The following is a 13,583-nucleotide window of genomic DNA, read 5'->3' on the forward strand; positions in this document are numbered from 1 at the left end:
TATGGTTCAACAAACATGATGTATGAGTCTTCGCTTTCCGATATGCTCGCTATCGTTCTCGCATGGTATTCAGCTGGATGAGACCGTGGGATTGCAATCTTTGCCTCCAGTCGATCTAGACCATGGACAGGTATGTCCTGTCTTGGATCTAGAACCACCGTGGAATGTCCCGGAGTGGATCGGTCTCGGGGCTGCCTATCTCCAAGAAAAGGGGCGGCAGCGTGGCTAGCGGGATCTAAGACACATTACACGTGCTTCTCAGGAGTAATCCTCCGTATGCCCACGCTCGTTCATGACAAAATCATGGTTACCGTCAAGAGGTCTTACCCCTGTTGATACATCCTTGGCAAAACATGTACCACTTTTGGTTCCCTTGATGAAGATGCATTATTAATACGACCATCAATTCCAAGACTTTGCAGAGCCTCTGAAATAGAACCAATTTTCTCAGTGTAATGGGGGTAGAGTTCTGGATCATCAAATTCGGGATGGCCTGTGCGCGGCAACCAAGCCAGTCATCATGTAAATAACTGTGTTTTAATTGTATTTTACACGAATCAACTGTCGAGCACCCTGGTCATCTTTCTGATTAATAGATCACCGAGCTAAGCAATAATATGCATTGAATCGTGAGAGAAAAAGGGTAAACAGTAGCGGTAATGTTGGCATGTATTGAAAAAGACAGAATATAGCAGGTAAAAACTAGATTTGCAGTCAGACATAAGTAGGTGCACGGGCCCACTATTTTGAGTGTACGTACCTGAGTTTTTGACTTCAGGTGGGTGTGCGGAGAATTACTCCTTCTCAGCCTCCATGTTTCGACCAGCCTTGTTGGTAAAGCCAGGGATAAACAGGAATGCTAGCGTTCCCGAACGTGAAGCATGCCGGCGCGGCGACGATAGTGGCTGTAATAGACCAGCCTCCGCCGAGGATATGAGAAGTACCTGGATGACTGGCATATAAGATGGACCAGAAGGAAGCTAGCTCCAGGATGTTAGCTCTCTCCCTTTCTCGATTCGGCTAATACCAGGCGGCTCGCTGTAGTGAGTGCTGTTACGCTTTCCGGCTTCGACCGAACATTCTCTCGTTACATTCTCCGTGAGCTAGCTCGTCCTCCCTGCCGAGCGTCCATTCTTTCAAAATGGGTGCTTTCTGTCTGGTCTTGGCCACTGGTCTTGCTCTCCTCAGCGGAGCGCATGCTGCAGAAACACCGGTCCAAGAATGGGGTCACGGAACCGGGTATCACGTCCACCTTCCCAAGGGATTCAAGAAGGCACTTTTTGTTGAGAACTTCGCCCTGTACCTGCCCGGTTCCCTTCCTTCTACCTCCAAATGGGCCTTTGACTTGGGCACATCCTATCCCGGGGGTCCGGAGAACTGGGGCACCGGCGAAGTCCAGACCTACACCGCCTCCACCGACAACATAGTCATCACTACTTCCGGAACACTCCAAATCACACCGGTCAAGGACCCAGTAACGGGTAATTGGACATCCTCCCGGATCGAGACTGTCGCAGCTAGAGATATTGTCTGTCCTCCTGGCCAGGCGATCCGAATCGAGGCCTGGATCAAGCTCGGCGACCTCCCTGTCAGCAAGCAGCTTGGTATCTGGCCTGCATTCTGGATGATGAGTTCAGCGTACCGAGGCAACTACTGGAACTGGCCGATGGTTGGCGAAATTGACATTCTAGAGAACGTCAACGGCGCGTCGGCAGCGTGGCAGACAATACACTGCGGGAAAACTGCGCCGGGCCCGTGCAATGAGTATACGGGGATCACCAATAAGGCGGCGCACCGCTGGAGTGGGTTCCATAGGTTCTCGGTGGACATTGATCGAACGAACCCCGGCGGGAGTTGGAGGGAGGAGCAGATCGTGTGGAGGATTGATGGGAAGGTCGTGTTCACTGTAAAGGGGAGCCGGGTGGATGACGAGAAGGCTTGGACGGCGCTTACGCGAACTCCCAAGTACATTTTGCTCAACGTTGCTGTGGGAGGCTCGTTTCCAGATGTCTTGGCGAATCCGAGCTTGGAGAGGACGCCAAATAATGCGACGGTTGGAGGGGAGGGGTCGGCGATGGAAGTGAGATATGTGGCTGTCTTCAGTACCTGAAATAGGCAGTATCTGAAAGACGGGGATCGAGTAGACGAAGCCAGTTACAGATGCTTAACACACTTGATTTTTTTGGCGATTACGCTTTCGTGAAGTTGAGCAGAAGTCGGGGGCGTGGAGAAAGTGTGAACAGGGAACTTAAAGGAGTGACATGCAGGTACGTCCCGCATAAATAATGAGATATGCATGCATGCACAATGCATCATCAACAAGTGGATTTCCTTTCTCTGCGCACATCGTCCCGATTACATGTAGAGAGCACACATCATTCACTCCCAATATTTTTACTTTGGGACAGTTGACAACTAGCCACTGAAAGTGTTGGACTCTGGAATTCGGCTCTCTTTGCAGTACTTTGTGAGACATGGTATCCTTTGCTCAAGCAACGGACAATGAGCAGTCCAAGATAGGTAAACTCCTCCCCTTCTCCAATACCTCTTTGCTGATCAGCCCATGCACGCAAACGACACTCCTCAATCCCGAGCCATATAACAGCCGCCATTCCGGAACAATGCAAAGAACCCCTCAGCCAGGCAAGCTGCACCGAGATCCAAGCTCATAAAGTCGGTTATCTCCAGGTCAAACGTCGGATACTCCTTCGACCCGCAGACCCAGAACTCCCCATGTATCTTCAACGGCCCTACCGGTGTCAACCTAAGCCTTGACGGCCCAAGAGCAAGGCTGCTCGGCCTTGTGGCAACGACCGCAGCTCTCAATCTTCTTGCAGCCGACCTTGTTCTTCTTGCAGCGCTGGCAGGCACCCAGACGACGACCAGTCTCCTGCAAAATTGTCTCCTTGAGTGAGCATTCAACTCCGTCTTTGGCGCAACGGATGCACTCGGGGATGGGCTCGCACTTTGCCTTGGACTTCTTGCAGCGCTCGCAAGAGCCGCGCTTCTCAATGACGTCGGCACGGGAGGCGGGCTTCTTGCGGGGAGTACCGCCGGGCTTACGGCCTGAACCACCCGAGCCGCCACCGGCAGCGCGACGACGGCGAGGAGTTCCGATGTTAGAACTGGTGGTGGACGTGGTGTCGGCTGCGGTGGTGGTGGCGGATGAAGAGGCTGCGCCGTCACCGCTGCCGTCGCCGTTGCCGTTGTCAGCAGTACTAGAGTCGGAGCCCGACTTGACCGTAATAGAAGCTTGGCCGACCATGTTGGCAAGCAGATCCTCAAATCTGGTTCTGGTGCTATCGGTAATGGAGTTGAAGAAGCAGACCATGGCCGCCTCCATGGGGTTGTTGGCAATACGGATGGGCAAAACAAAAGAGTTGACAGATCCTTGATCTGTGATAATTCACACATGATGTGGTCAGATAGTTAGCTTCCTATCCTGATCATCAACAAAGACGCGGCAAATATCACTGCGCTGGCAGATCTTTTCATGCGATAACCCAAGTAAGAGCGGAACTACCAAGGGATGAGGAGAGAGAGCAAAGGGAGGTATAATCGGGAGAAAGAATGAGAATCTGCCTATTAGTGTACTAGGCTTTGTGTATTCTTGTGCTGTATCTTTTTTCCCCCTTTTTTGGTCTTCCGCATGCATTATCTCCCGTCTGGAGACTGACCCACGCCGGCATCACTTGCTGGTAATCTTTGCGAGTTCTTCTTTCCACGACGCCGAGCTGTAGTAACTTGCGCTCAGGTTTCCGGTGGACTCGGGTCTGTCAAACTTCAGGGTATTCGAGGTCACGTATGCCTTCGACAGACGTGGAGAAGAAAGGATGATGGGGGGAGTCTCGGCGCGCGCCATCGGGTACGGACGTGGGACAAAAAGCGCGCGAACAGGAAGCTTACCGTTGGCCTTGGGAATCTTGGGCAGCGGGCGGAATGTTGATGCGACGGGGCCACGTTCCGGGCTAGGCATTGTCAAGCGCTTGCGAGCATCAACGCCGGAGAGGGGCTCTCTGGCTGGTGCCTCGAAATTCAAAGATCGTTTGTCCTTTTGAGCGCCATGTTAGTTATTCCCATGTTGTCAAAGACGCGCGGCGAAGGGATCAGTACGTGGACGACGGCGGACATGGCGAGAGCCTGATGCGCCGAATTATTCATGCGGGCCATAACGTCGACGGGCAGGTAAGAGGGTCCAAACTTGGAGCCCGTGGCAGCGTACTCGCGGCCACCAATGATTTTGACCTGAGGCTGCTCCATAATGCCGAAATTGTTGTCAAGTGTTGCTGCGAGTGGTATCCCAATCGTAGGAGCGCGACGGAAGATGGCCAAATATCAAATCGAGGTGGATGTAGCACAAGCCACGTGAAGAGTGGGAGAAGAGAGAGGGCTATGTCGGCAAGATGCTGTTTGTATGCAAATTTGTTGAGGTTGATAAAGAATGGGATGGCAACCCGTGGAAAAGGTATACCAAGAGATGAAGACGGCAACAGGAGGAGAGGGGGTGGTTTTGTAATTTCGCGACAGGGCGGAAGGTATTGTTGCCTGGCAGCCTTACGATGGGGGTGAAGGGGCTTCCCGTCTCAGTCCCCTTCACTCTGAAGTCACTGCAGAGTATAGTTGGCCTGGCGACCGGTGATCAACCGACAAAAGTCAGACGGTATACGCATTGTTTGCCTCCTCTGTCTGTCGCTCATACCTCTACTAGACTCAGCACTTTTCCTCGCTGGACCTGGAACGCTGCATATGGTGAAATTTGACTTCCAACATAAACATAACTATCCCTCATGTCTAAACGACCCCGTACCTCCCTGATCACAATCAGCCTTGAGCATGGCTTAGCTAGGTCTCAACCTTTTCTAACCTTGATTCGTCGACACTTTGGAGGGACATGGAATTGAATGGCAAGTATTGGCCGTCTGGTTGTGGATTCACGACAATGATCGTAATCGTTGAGCCAGTAACGGCAATGACCTTGTAGCGGAGACTTGCGCCCCGGATGCAGACAACATCGCCAATCTGATACTGGAAAAACATGGTCATCAGTTGATCACTTTCCCACACTTTGTGCTGTCCTGTGGAATACCCTTGTGCACTCTCACTCACCGGCATGAGTTTTGGTGAGAGGAAATAAACTAAATAAATCTCTCCGTGAGAGAGCTCGGGGGTTTATTTTAAAGACGGGTGAAAATGTTGACGGGTATGCACCTGCTCAGCTAAGGTCTGGCCTTCGGCTCCTGTTCTGGACCGGAGTAATAGAATTCAAATGTGTCGAGATCTCTTCTCTGCAGCAAATGGAAAATGCATTGAAGTCAAGAAAAAAAGAACATCTCTTGTTGTTGGTAACTTCGTGCCAGAGGGAGGCATTTTATATCGGTTTCGTGACAATTGGGCTCATAGTGATAAAGGCATACAGGTAACCGACAAAGATCCAGTTTCGCCTTGCCAAGATGTTGCGGTTATCCGCGAAAGAAGTAGATGGCACACTGGAAACCCAATATGTAAAGCCTGAATTTCCGATGGTGGCAGGCCGGCACGTAGGGAAGACTGATCCGGTAGTAGTGAGTACGTCCAATATTCCGTCCTGTCCCCGGACTATCGGCAGCATCATTGGTCCCAGAAATTCATGAACATCAACCAGATGTCAAGCCGATGGCCCCGATAGGTTAGTGGTTGATGACTTGTATGTACGGGTACCACAGCAGCACCATCAATGTTCCCTCCTGTGGCATGATGGGTGCGACGGTCATTGCTTGTGAATGGGAAAGTCGGAAGTGCCATTGGATACCAAGTAGCTCCGTTGGTCATCACATCTGCCGATCATCCTGGTCTCGTGAGTTGCAATAAAGGTTCACCACCACCCTAGAAGAGTGATGAGCAAGTGAAGACTAGACGTGTCCTCCCGCCTTTCTAATATACTCTGCGTCCATGCCCGACTATAACTCCAGTACCACATCCTGTGTTGTAAGCCAGGCATAGTGCGCTCTGGCCATACGTCTTGGAACTGGGCTTGATTTGGGCTTGAGATGTCCTCGATGAACTTAACGACTGGAAATTGATGCAAAGAGATATCCACATCCTTGATGGCTCGCAATAAGTCCTTAATGAAGCTACGAGAAGGCGCGCCCAGAAATAGTCATACTTGAATAAGGCCTCAGTGGGCCACGAGGCAGGAAGGGGTCCATCTTCCCGTCAACCCCTACATGTACCTAATGTAACCGGCGTGTTGACAATTGCCCCCTTGTGCAACGCCTATCGCTCGAAGCTGACCAAAAGATCTTTTTTTTTTCTTTTTCTTTTTCGGTAAACATAGGTTTGCCATCTAATGGCACGAGTGTACGCTACCACATCCTCATGCGCGGAAAAGGCTTATGTGGAAAAAAACAAGATTAAAAAAGGGGCGTTTTTTTAAACTTTATGCTTCACTGGCCGCCCATCAAGGCAAGGAATCCCTTAAGCAATGAGATATCGAGGGGTTTATCTACCTCGGCGTCGGCGTGCCACTAGCGGGAAGCCAAGAATCCAATTTATCGGCGTGTAAAACCATATGCAGTAATCCTCTCCTTTACCGGCGGGATCTTGTCGAGATTGGGCGTGTCCGAGGTGGTATTATGACGACAGTTTCTCTCTCTACATGCCACGTCCTGGTACCTCTCCGAGCTCGAACGGACGGCTTCATATCAGGAAACTGGAATGACCGCCCCAATCTTTTATCCTGGATATGCCTTGCTGTCACTAACGACTCGAAGAGCCCGTAATGCACAAGGCATCCTATGATCTAGCAGTACAGGGCAGACAGCGTCCGAGCTACGTACCCCCCAAAAGGCGGCAACATCAGAGGGGCTTTCCTGTGGGAGGTGTACAGTGCAGTATTGCCATGCGGTGCTGCTGTCACTGGGTAGATGGTACCACAACTGCCTCATAGCCCAATCACGGGAATCGGCAAACTGGTCGCGAGAGGAGCGTGAGTTCTGGATAAGGCCAGATCCTCGGGCATGGCGTCCGTCGAGCGAAGGAACATCCAGACTGCTCTTCAAAAAGACGTCAGTGGCTTAAGATACAACATTAGCTACCCGGTTACTGGAGTGCGGCCTTGCTGTTGACGTGGCCAGATGCTACTGTTCTGGTTTGCAACGTTAGAGAGCATGGTGATATTCTGTGTTACGCCAGATCTGAAGATTAGGTAATTACCCAATGGTAGGGTACCTGTCATTCACAGTGCTCAAGCTGCTGTGATCTCGATCTTGTGGTGTTGATGTTGTGCTGTCGCTTGAGACGACCCGTAGCCTCAAAATAGGTACTGGGCCATTGACAGGAGTGGGTATGAGCCGGGGAAGCTGCTAGAGATGCTTGTTAGACACTGGCTCCTAGAATCACCATTCACGTTGAAGTAGGACTAACTCTTACTCGCATTTAACCATTGCGAGGCTTCCTATCAGGTTAACACCAAGAGCTCAGAGTGTTGTCGCTCTCAAGATAGGTAATGATTCCCAGAAGTACATGTTAGCCATGCGAAAGACAGTATTGGCAGATCGATGATCTGTCGGGAAAGGTTGGTGAAGACATTCGATGGTCGAAAAGGAAGGTACTGTACGCAGACAGTACACGGAATTAGGTAGGAGGTCTGATGAAAAGAAAACATGTGAACGGAAAGAGAGATAGGTAGAGAGAGGTAGGAAGGGAAGGGTACCCGAGATGCATGAGAGAGATTGACGGAGACCTGGTCTCCAGCGTTATGTCGCCCGTCGTCCTTGCACTGTGACCTTGGTTCATTCGAATGTATGTCGTGACCATTCTCCAGGTGACGTACCACTGCAAACGCGACAAGATTTCTTGGTCAAGGTCAATAATACCGTATGTACTTCAATTACACCATGCCGGCGTTTAGCTGAAAAAGAGAGCATACCCCTCCACCTCTTGACACCGAAGCAATGGATACACATCGCATCGGCGCAACTTCCGCCTTCCTGCTTCAACGACAGACAAACAGACCTGCAGGGGCATGATACAGCTTGCCGTACCATGAGATAGGACTGCCAAAGCTGGTTATCTCCGCACGCATTATTCGAGATAGGAGATTTGACGGATCGCCATTGCCAAGGCGAGCTGCATATAGCTCTTTCCAAGCCACAAAATGCTAGGTGCTGTTCCTTCTCGAATCTCGGTATGTAGAGGTACTAATTGCATGAAACTAATGTACCTTGCCGTAGCGTCTGACAGAGCTAAGGAGCTTGTCCCCTACACCACATCCGGGTTCCTGGATTACTATCGTTTGGGCACCAACGACAAAATGGACACTTTGCCTTGGCGTCTTTCCAAGGAGGAGACCAAGAGCCTGCTAGCGCTACTGTAGTACGATAAATTCCCATGGTCCAGGCATATGTACCTTCATATGAAGCCCATTCCCCGCCTACCATAGTGCAAACCTATCCAACCTGCTTTTCCCTTGTACGCATCCATTGTTCCTATCTCCTATCACCACTCAACGAGCAGCATACTTGTTTTTTTCATGACCATGGTACTCGGAAGCGCCGCAACGGTCCTTGTCTGGGCATTTGTGGGCTTGAGTACTTTTACCGTTTCCGCCAGTCCAGTAAGCTTACCAAATTCGAAATGTGCCGGGTTTGACGTCCAAGACACATTAAAGCGTCTTGTAAGAAGCTTGAATGCTGTCAAGTAGGAGGGAAGAGCCAAGTACCGAGCGACCGGGAGAATGGAATTTGACTGGCGTTGGAGGGAGCCACACTAAGGTACTATGAAACGCCAGTTGTCATATTGCTAAGCATCTGCTCTTTCCTCGATTCCATGGACCAGAGCCTGAGTGCCAGCCTCGATATCGAGGAAACCCGTGAGGAGTGCTACACCAGGGGGCTGCAACATGCTGATTCACTCTCAACCACAACGTCACCGACGTCTTCCGGAACCACACCCTCGACCGAAATCGGGAGAGAAATCGAAGAGGTGATGAAAGTAGCGGATCATCAACCAAGTCAAAGAGCTGATATACGAGAGAGATACTGACTGCACGGATACAGATTGGCCAGCCCTGGACCTGGACTTTGATGTCGAATCTGATTCCTCTACCAGAGGTCAAAATCGGGATTGCGTTCGAGGACGACTTAGAGCTGTATCTGAAGCTCAACATAAAGATGAACACAGCGTCGACATGAATTGAACGTCGTTTCTTCCAAGGATCCGAGTCATGGTTTCTGCAAGGGAGATGATATCACAGCGGGCCTTGCGGTTGTCACTGATATGATCATCGAACTTGACGCCGAGGTTGACATTAGCAGCGCCTTTCATATGAGGTTTGACAAGGGCGGGGGTACTGAACTCTCGTCGCCATGTCCAGCCGCAACTTTTCGAACTTCAGCTTCTACCGTGGGAAGTTTAAGTTCCTGCCAGTCACCTTGTCTTCTCCAACAGCCACTCTCAAGACCGTCAAGTCAAGAGTCCCGCTAAAGGCTAGACTGGAGCTCAAGCAGGTGACGAAGCGACTCCGAAAGATAAAAATGAGGACTACGAGCCGCCGTTTGGGGCTGAAGTGGTTGCTAAAGAAATCATTGTCCATGTGGCCGAGTTCTCAATATCTGCTACAGGACACACGGTAAGGTATCTGCTAATGACGATAACTCGGGCTCTGATAAAGCTACTCGGTGAAACGATGTGGAATCGGCCGGTGTTGTGCGCCCTGACAGTTCGTCATTACACAAACTTGTAGTCCGCAGAGACGGGGATGAGAAAGAAGACGAAGAGTGCAAGCTCAAGGACCATAGAAGCCCTAGGCAACACCTGGGGTCTTCGTCCTAATTCTTCTATCCCAGTTTTCCATACCAAAGTAGGCGGCTTCTACGCTATCAACACCACGCCCACGACGACGGTCACGGCCACAATCACGGTGGGCTTGGAGGGACGTGAATCTCCCAGACTCTGCGGAGGTTCATTATCGCCAATAGCCAGCAGATCGTACAGACAGCGTGAGTGGGGCTGGGAAGGTGTACGGTGAGGTCGTGGACGTGTCTTCGCCTCGATAATATGGGCAGCCGGATTGCTTTGTGGTTGCCGCTGCCTACCTCTCCGTTCGTCCGAAGACCGCGAGCATCCCGCTTCTCTCGTATAGCTACCTACCTCGAGACGTCTACTTCCAGCACCTCGTGACCTGGACCTGGCATGTTGGTATAGCTTCGGTTTGTTTGCCTCTGTACATTGTGGAGTCAGTGAGGAGGCTAGTTGTTCACGTACCAGCATACGGACCAAAACCTACCTGCATCTCGGCCAATATTCCTCATTCGTCACACCCTGGGAGGAGGACAAGAAGGGTTTTTGTGGAGGAGACAGCAAGTCCGGGGGCTATTGGATCTAGCACGGGTACCCGATACCAGTGGTTCGGTAACTGCTGCCATGTCGGAGGCTACGGAGGGTGTTGAGATGGTGGTCCATTGGTCTAGAACGCAACAAGCGCTAACGAAGCCCGAAGGTATTGTACAGTCATGGAAGGAAGTGTGTCCACTTTGGTGCACGCATCTCGGCCACAGACTCGGCGTTACTCGTAAGTAGTGCACCGCATCAGGGCATAGGGCCTCCTTTTGGGGCCGGCTTACGTTCTCAGCTGACGATGGGAATGGTCGGTTCTAGGTTAGTTTGGGTTGTCTGTAAGCGAGGTCCTCCAGAGGGTGGCTCGAGGGTGGATACCACCAACCAGGTAGGAACAGAAGAGTAGGGGTGGTCCCCAAAGCCTTCTCCAACTTCTCCCCGCACACAACCTAGCCCTGCCCGACCCCAGGAATCTCCCCGCTCCCCCAGAAAACAACCCCAGATGGGGGAACTGACCCCTGTAAATCAGCCAGTTGCAGATATGTCATCAGCCAATGATACCCCTGACAGCTGACTGCAGCAGAATCTCGGCCATTCCTCCCCATAGTGGCTTGCATGTGCGTTGCATCAATGAGACCTTGTCGCTTCCCTTATCGGGTATGTTGATGCTTCATTCTACTGATTTCCAAGTATCTTCATGGCGTTACCCGTGAAGACAGATCGGACCATCATGGCCTGGCTATCCAAGTATCCCAATGTCACCTCGAGCTTCATCTTTATATAAGGCGAGGGCAAAGCCTCCAGTACTACGCGGAATGAGCTCTCTCATGTTCAAGTCGCTGCCCCTTTGAGTCTTTCCTTCCTCAATCTCCTGTCTTTCACCACTCAGGACCGATATACCTCCGGACAAGATGGGCTTGTCACTCAAGAAGCCTGAAGGTGTGCCGGGCAAGTCATGGCCCGCCATTGTCATTGGCTTGTTTGTCGCCTTTGGTGGTGTACTCTTTGGGTGTGTTCCCACACTCAAGACCCTCAAACAACGATTGCTCGTGTTGCCGTAACTAACATCCATGTAGGTATGACACTGGCACTATTGGCGGTATCCTTGCTATGCCCTATTGGCAAGATTTGTTTTCGACAGGTTACAGAAACCCAGAGCACCACTTGGACGTTACCGCGTCGCAATCTGCCACTATCGTCTCCATCCTGTCCGCTGGAACCTTCTTTGGCGCTCTTGGTGCCGCTCCCCTTGCCGACTGGGCTGGACGGCGCTTGGGCCTTATTCTGTCGTCGTTTGTGTTTATTTTCGGTGTTATCCTACAGACCGCGGCCGTCAGCATTCCTCTTTTTCTGGCTGGCCGATTCTTTGCTGGATTGGGGGTTGGTCTCATATCGGCAACCAGTAAGTCAACTCGATAACCCTGTTCAACGGTATTGCTAGAGGCTATCCTGCCCGCAACTGCGATTTTGAAAGAGTGGTTCGTGCATGTGGCATTGACTAACACATATTTAAAGTCCCCCTCTATCAATCCGAGACTGCCCCAAAATGGATTCGTGGTGTCATCGTCGGGTCCTATCAGCTAGCCATCACCATCGGTCTTCTTCTTGCCTCCATTGTCAACAATGCCACGCATAACATGCAGAACACCGGCTGCTATCGCATCCCCATAGCTGTTCAATTTGCATGGGCGATTATCCTGATCGTTGGCATGATCATTCTTCCCGAAACTCCACGCTTTCATATCAAGAGAGACAATCTCCCAGCCGCCACTAAGTCTCTAGCTATCCTCCGCCGTCTGGAGCAGAACCATCCAGCGATCATCGAAGAGCTTTCCGAGATCCAAGCCAATCATGAATTTGAGAAGAGCCTCGGGAAGGCGACCTACTTAGACTGCCTCAAGGGAAATCTACTCAAGCGGCTTCTTACTGGCTGTTTTCTCCAGAGCCTGCAGCAGTTGACTGGCATCAACTTTATCTTCTACTACGGCACACAATTCTTCAAGAACTCCGGATTCTCAGACTCGTTTCTGATATCCTTGATCACCAATCTTGTCAATGTCGTGTCGACCCTTCCCGGACTCTACGCCATCGACAAATGGGGCCGGAGGCCTGTTTTGCTCTGGGGAGCTGTTGGGATGTGTGTCTGCCAGTTCATCGTTGCTATTCTTGGTACAACAACGACAAGTCAAGATGCGAGCGGAATGATCATTGTGCATAATCTCGCCGCACAGAAAGCAGCTATTGCATTTATCTGCTTCTACATCTTTTTCTTCGCTGCATCTTGGGGTCCAGTTGCCTGGTAAGTGATCCCACTCTCCTCATCACGCCAAGTTCTACCAGCAGCTAACTGTTAGGTTCCAGGGTCGTCACAGGCGAGATCTTCCCCCTTAAAGTCCGCGCCAAGTCGCTCTCCATAACTACAGCGTCGAATTGGCTGCTCAACTGGGCCATTGCTTACAGCACACCTTACCTTGTCAACTACGGCCCTGGCAATGCGAACCTACAGTCCAAGATTTTCTTCGTTTGGGGCGGATGCTGCTTCATCTGCATCGCATTCGTTTACTTCATGATCTATGAGACAAAAGGTCTCACACTGGAGCAAGTTGACGAGCTATATGAAGAGGTGTCGGATGCCAGGAAGAGTATTGGTTGGGTGCCGACTATCACTTTCCGGGAGATCCGGGAGGAAAAGAAAGTAAGGGATCCAGTTGTTGATATCACTGAAGAGGCAGCTTGAGATAATTTGGATCTGTGTATGAGGTTTCAGAGAGCTGCGGGCAGAAAAGGATATAGTGATACTGTACAATGTATCTCGTCATGAAGAAATAGCTATAAGACTAGTAGCGGGAACCTTGGGCATGTCCCGGGCCAAGACGGTACCGAACGTGTAGGATAGACTAGGACGGGTACAATTTATAGAGAAGAAGACTACAGAATATATGCGTGGCGGCTGCTTTTAAGTACATATAATGAGATGTTATCTTCAGTTGAATCGCTCGTTCCTTTACAGAGTTACGTCGTCGGGCCTAGAAATGTTAAGGTAGAAATCTATACTGAAGATTGTAGTGTTATGAGCTTTTATCGAAGCGAGGAGGGAGTGGCGGTTTTGTTTATAGCGGTTGAATGTAATTAATAACGAGACTTACCACGCGAGCAGGATTTTATTTCAGATAGACAATATAATTTAGAGGAACCCTCCCCGCACCCTATGCTTTCCTACTGGCACCCTCCCAACCCAAATGTCTTGGACTCGTGGGCACAAGAAGCGT

At 50.8% G+C, this 13,583-nt stretch overlaps 7 protein-coding genes across 7 annotated transcripts; 4 read left to right on the forward strand and 3 right to left on the reverse strand.

Moving 5' to 3' along the window:
* Positions 1–804: 804 nt before the first annotated feature.
* B0T23DRAFT_323174 (uncharacterized protein) lies at positions 805–981 on the reverse strand (the record flags this gene model as incomplete). The annotated part of the gene is made up of 1 exon (XM_062835338.1): positions 805–981. A coding segment is annotated over one exon (177 nt), but the record flags the coding sequence as incomplete, so codon positions are not given.
* A 69-nt stretch (positions 982–1,050) lies between these two features.
* Positions 1,051–2,132, forward strand: B0T23DRAFT_205199 (concanavalin A-like lectin/glucanase domain-containing protein). Its single transcript, XM_062833457.1, has one exon. The coding sequence runs from the start codon at positions 1,142–1,144 to the stop codon at positions 2,108–2,110; it is 969 nt and encodes a 322-aa protein (XP_062689527.1). The 5' UTR covers positions 1,051–1,141; the 3' UTR covers positions 2,111–2,132.
* Positions 2,133–2,764: 632 nt separating this feature from the next.
* On the reverse strand, positions 2,765–4,260 carry B0T23DRAFT_323466 (uncharacterized protein; the record flags this gene model as incomplete). Its single annotated transcript, XM_062835359.1, has 3 exons — positions 2,765–3,396; positions 3,907–4,051; positions 4,114–4,260. 3 exons carry the CDS (start codon positions 4,258–4,260, stop codon positions 2,765–2,767), a joined length of 924 nt encoding a protein of 307 aa, XP_062689528.1.
* A 488-nt stretch (positions 4,261–4,748) lies between these two features.
* Positions 4,749–5,312, reverse strand: B0T23DRAFT_343188 (uncharacterized protein). Its single transcript, XM_062835918.1, has 2 exons — positions 5,107–5,312; positions 4,749–5,019 (listed from the first exon to the last, which is right to left on the reverse strand). The coding sequence occupies exons 1-2, from the start codon at positions 5,110–5,112 to the stop codon at positions 4,843–4,845; spliced, it is 183 nt and encodes a 60-aa protein (XP_062689529.1). The 5' UTR covers positions 5,113–5,312; the 3' UTR covers positions 4,749–4,842.
* Positions 5,313–8,523: 3,211 nt separating this feature from the next.
* Positions 8,524–9,257, forward strand: B0T23DRAFT_205267 (uncharacterized protein). The gene is made up of 3 exons (XM_062833458.1): positions 8,524–8,593; positions 8,662–8,750; positions 9,036–9,257. Exons 2-3 carry the CDS (start codon positions 8,667–8,669, stop codon positions 9,168–9,170), a joined length of 219 nt encoding a protein of 72 aa, XP_062689530.1. The 5' UTR covers positions 8,524–8,593; positions 8,662–8,666; the 3' UTR covers positions 9,171–9,257.
* An 87-nt stretch (positions 9,258–9,344) lies between these two features.
* B0T23DRAFT_406733 (uncharacterized protein) lies at positions 9,345–10,006 on the forward strand (the record flags this gene model as incomplete). The annotated part of the gene is made up of 2 exons (XM_062839132.1): positions 9,345–9,607; positions 9,742–10,006. The coding sequence occupies 2 exons, from the start codon at positions 9,345–9,347 to the stop codon at positions 10,004–10,006; spliced, it is 528 nt and encodes a 175-aa protein (XP_062689531.1).
* An 812-nt stretch (positions 10,007–10,818) lies between these two features.
* On the forward strand, positions 10,819–13,306 carry B0T23DRAFT_385830 (general substrate transporter). The gene is made up of 4 exons (XM_062837564.1): positions 10,819–11,323; positions 11,391–11,716; positions 11,830–12,613; positions 12,676–13,306. The coding sequence occupies exons 1-4, from the start codon at positions 11,226–11,228 to the stop codon at positions 13,049–13,051; spliced, it is 1,584 nt and encodes a 527-aa protein (XP_062689532.1). The 5' UTR covers positions 10,819–11,225; the 3' UTR covers positions 13,052–13,306.
* The last annotated feature ends 277 nt before the right edge of the window (positions 13,307–13,583 follow it).

Source organism: Neurospora hispaniola (assembly GCF_033458365.1).
Source record: "Neurospora hispaniola strain FGSC 10403 chromosome Unknown B0T23scaffold_7, whole genome shotgun sequence".
Lineage (NCBI taxonomy): Eukaryota > Fungi > Ascomycota > Sordariomycetes > Sordariales > Sordariaceae > Neurospora > Neurospora hispaniola.

Bases quoted from the DNA above. Each gene is read 5' to 3' on its own strand.
- B0T23DRAFT_205199 (XM_062833457.1), top strand. From the start codon at position 1,142: ATGGGTGCTTTCTGTCTGGTCTTGGCCACTGGTCTTGCTCTCCTCAGC.
- B0T23DRAFT_385830 (XM_062837564.1), top strand. From the start codon at position 11,226: ATGGGCTTGTCACTCAAGAAGCCTGAAGGTGTGCCGGGCAAGTCATGG. The intron at 11,324-11,390 runs GTGTGTTCCCAC...ACATCCATGTAG, and splicing joins TTTGGTGGTGTACTCTTTGG to GTATGACACTGGCACTATTG. The intron at 11,717-11,829 runs GTAAGTCAACTC...ACATATTTAAAG, and splicing joins TGGTCTCATATCGGCAACCA to TCCCCCTCTATCAATCCGAG.
- B0T23DRAFT_205267 (XM_062833458.1), top strand. From the start codon at position 8,667: ATGCTGTCAAGTAGGAGGGAAGAGCCAAGTACCGAGCGACCGGGAGAA. The intron at 8,751-9,035 runs GTACTATGAAAC...GCACGGATACAG, and splicing joins TTGGAGGGAGCCACACTAAG to ATTGGCCAGCCCTGGACCTG.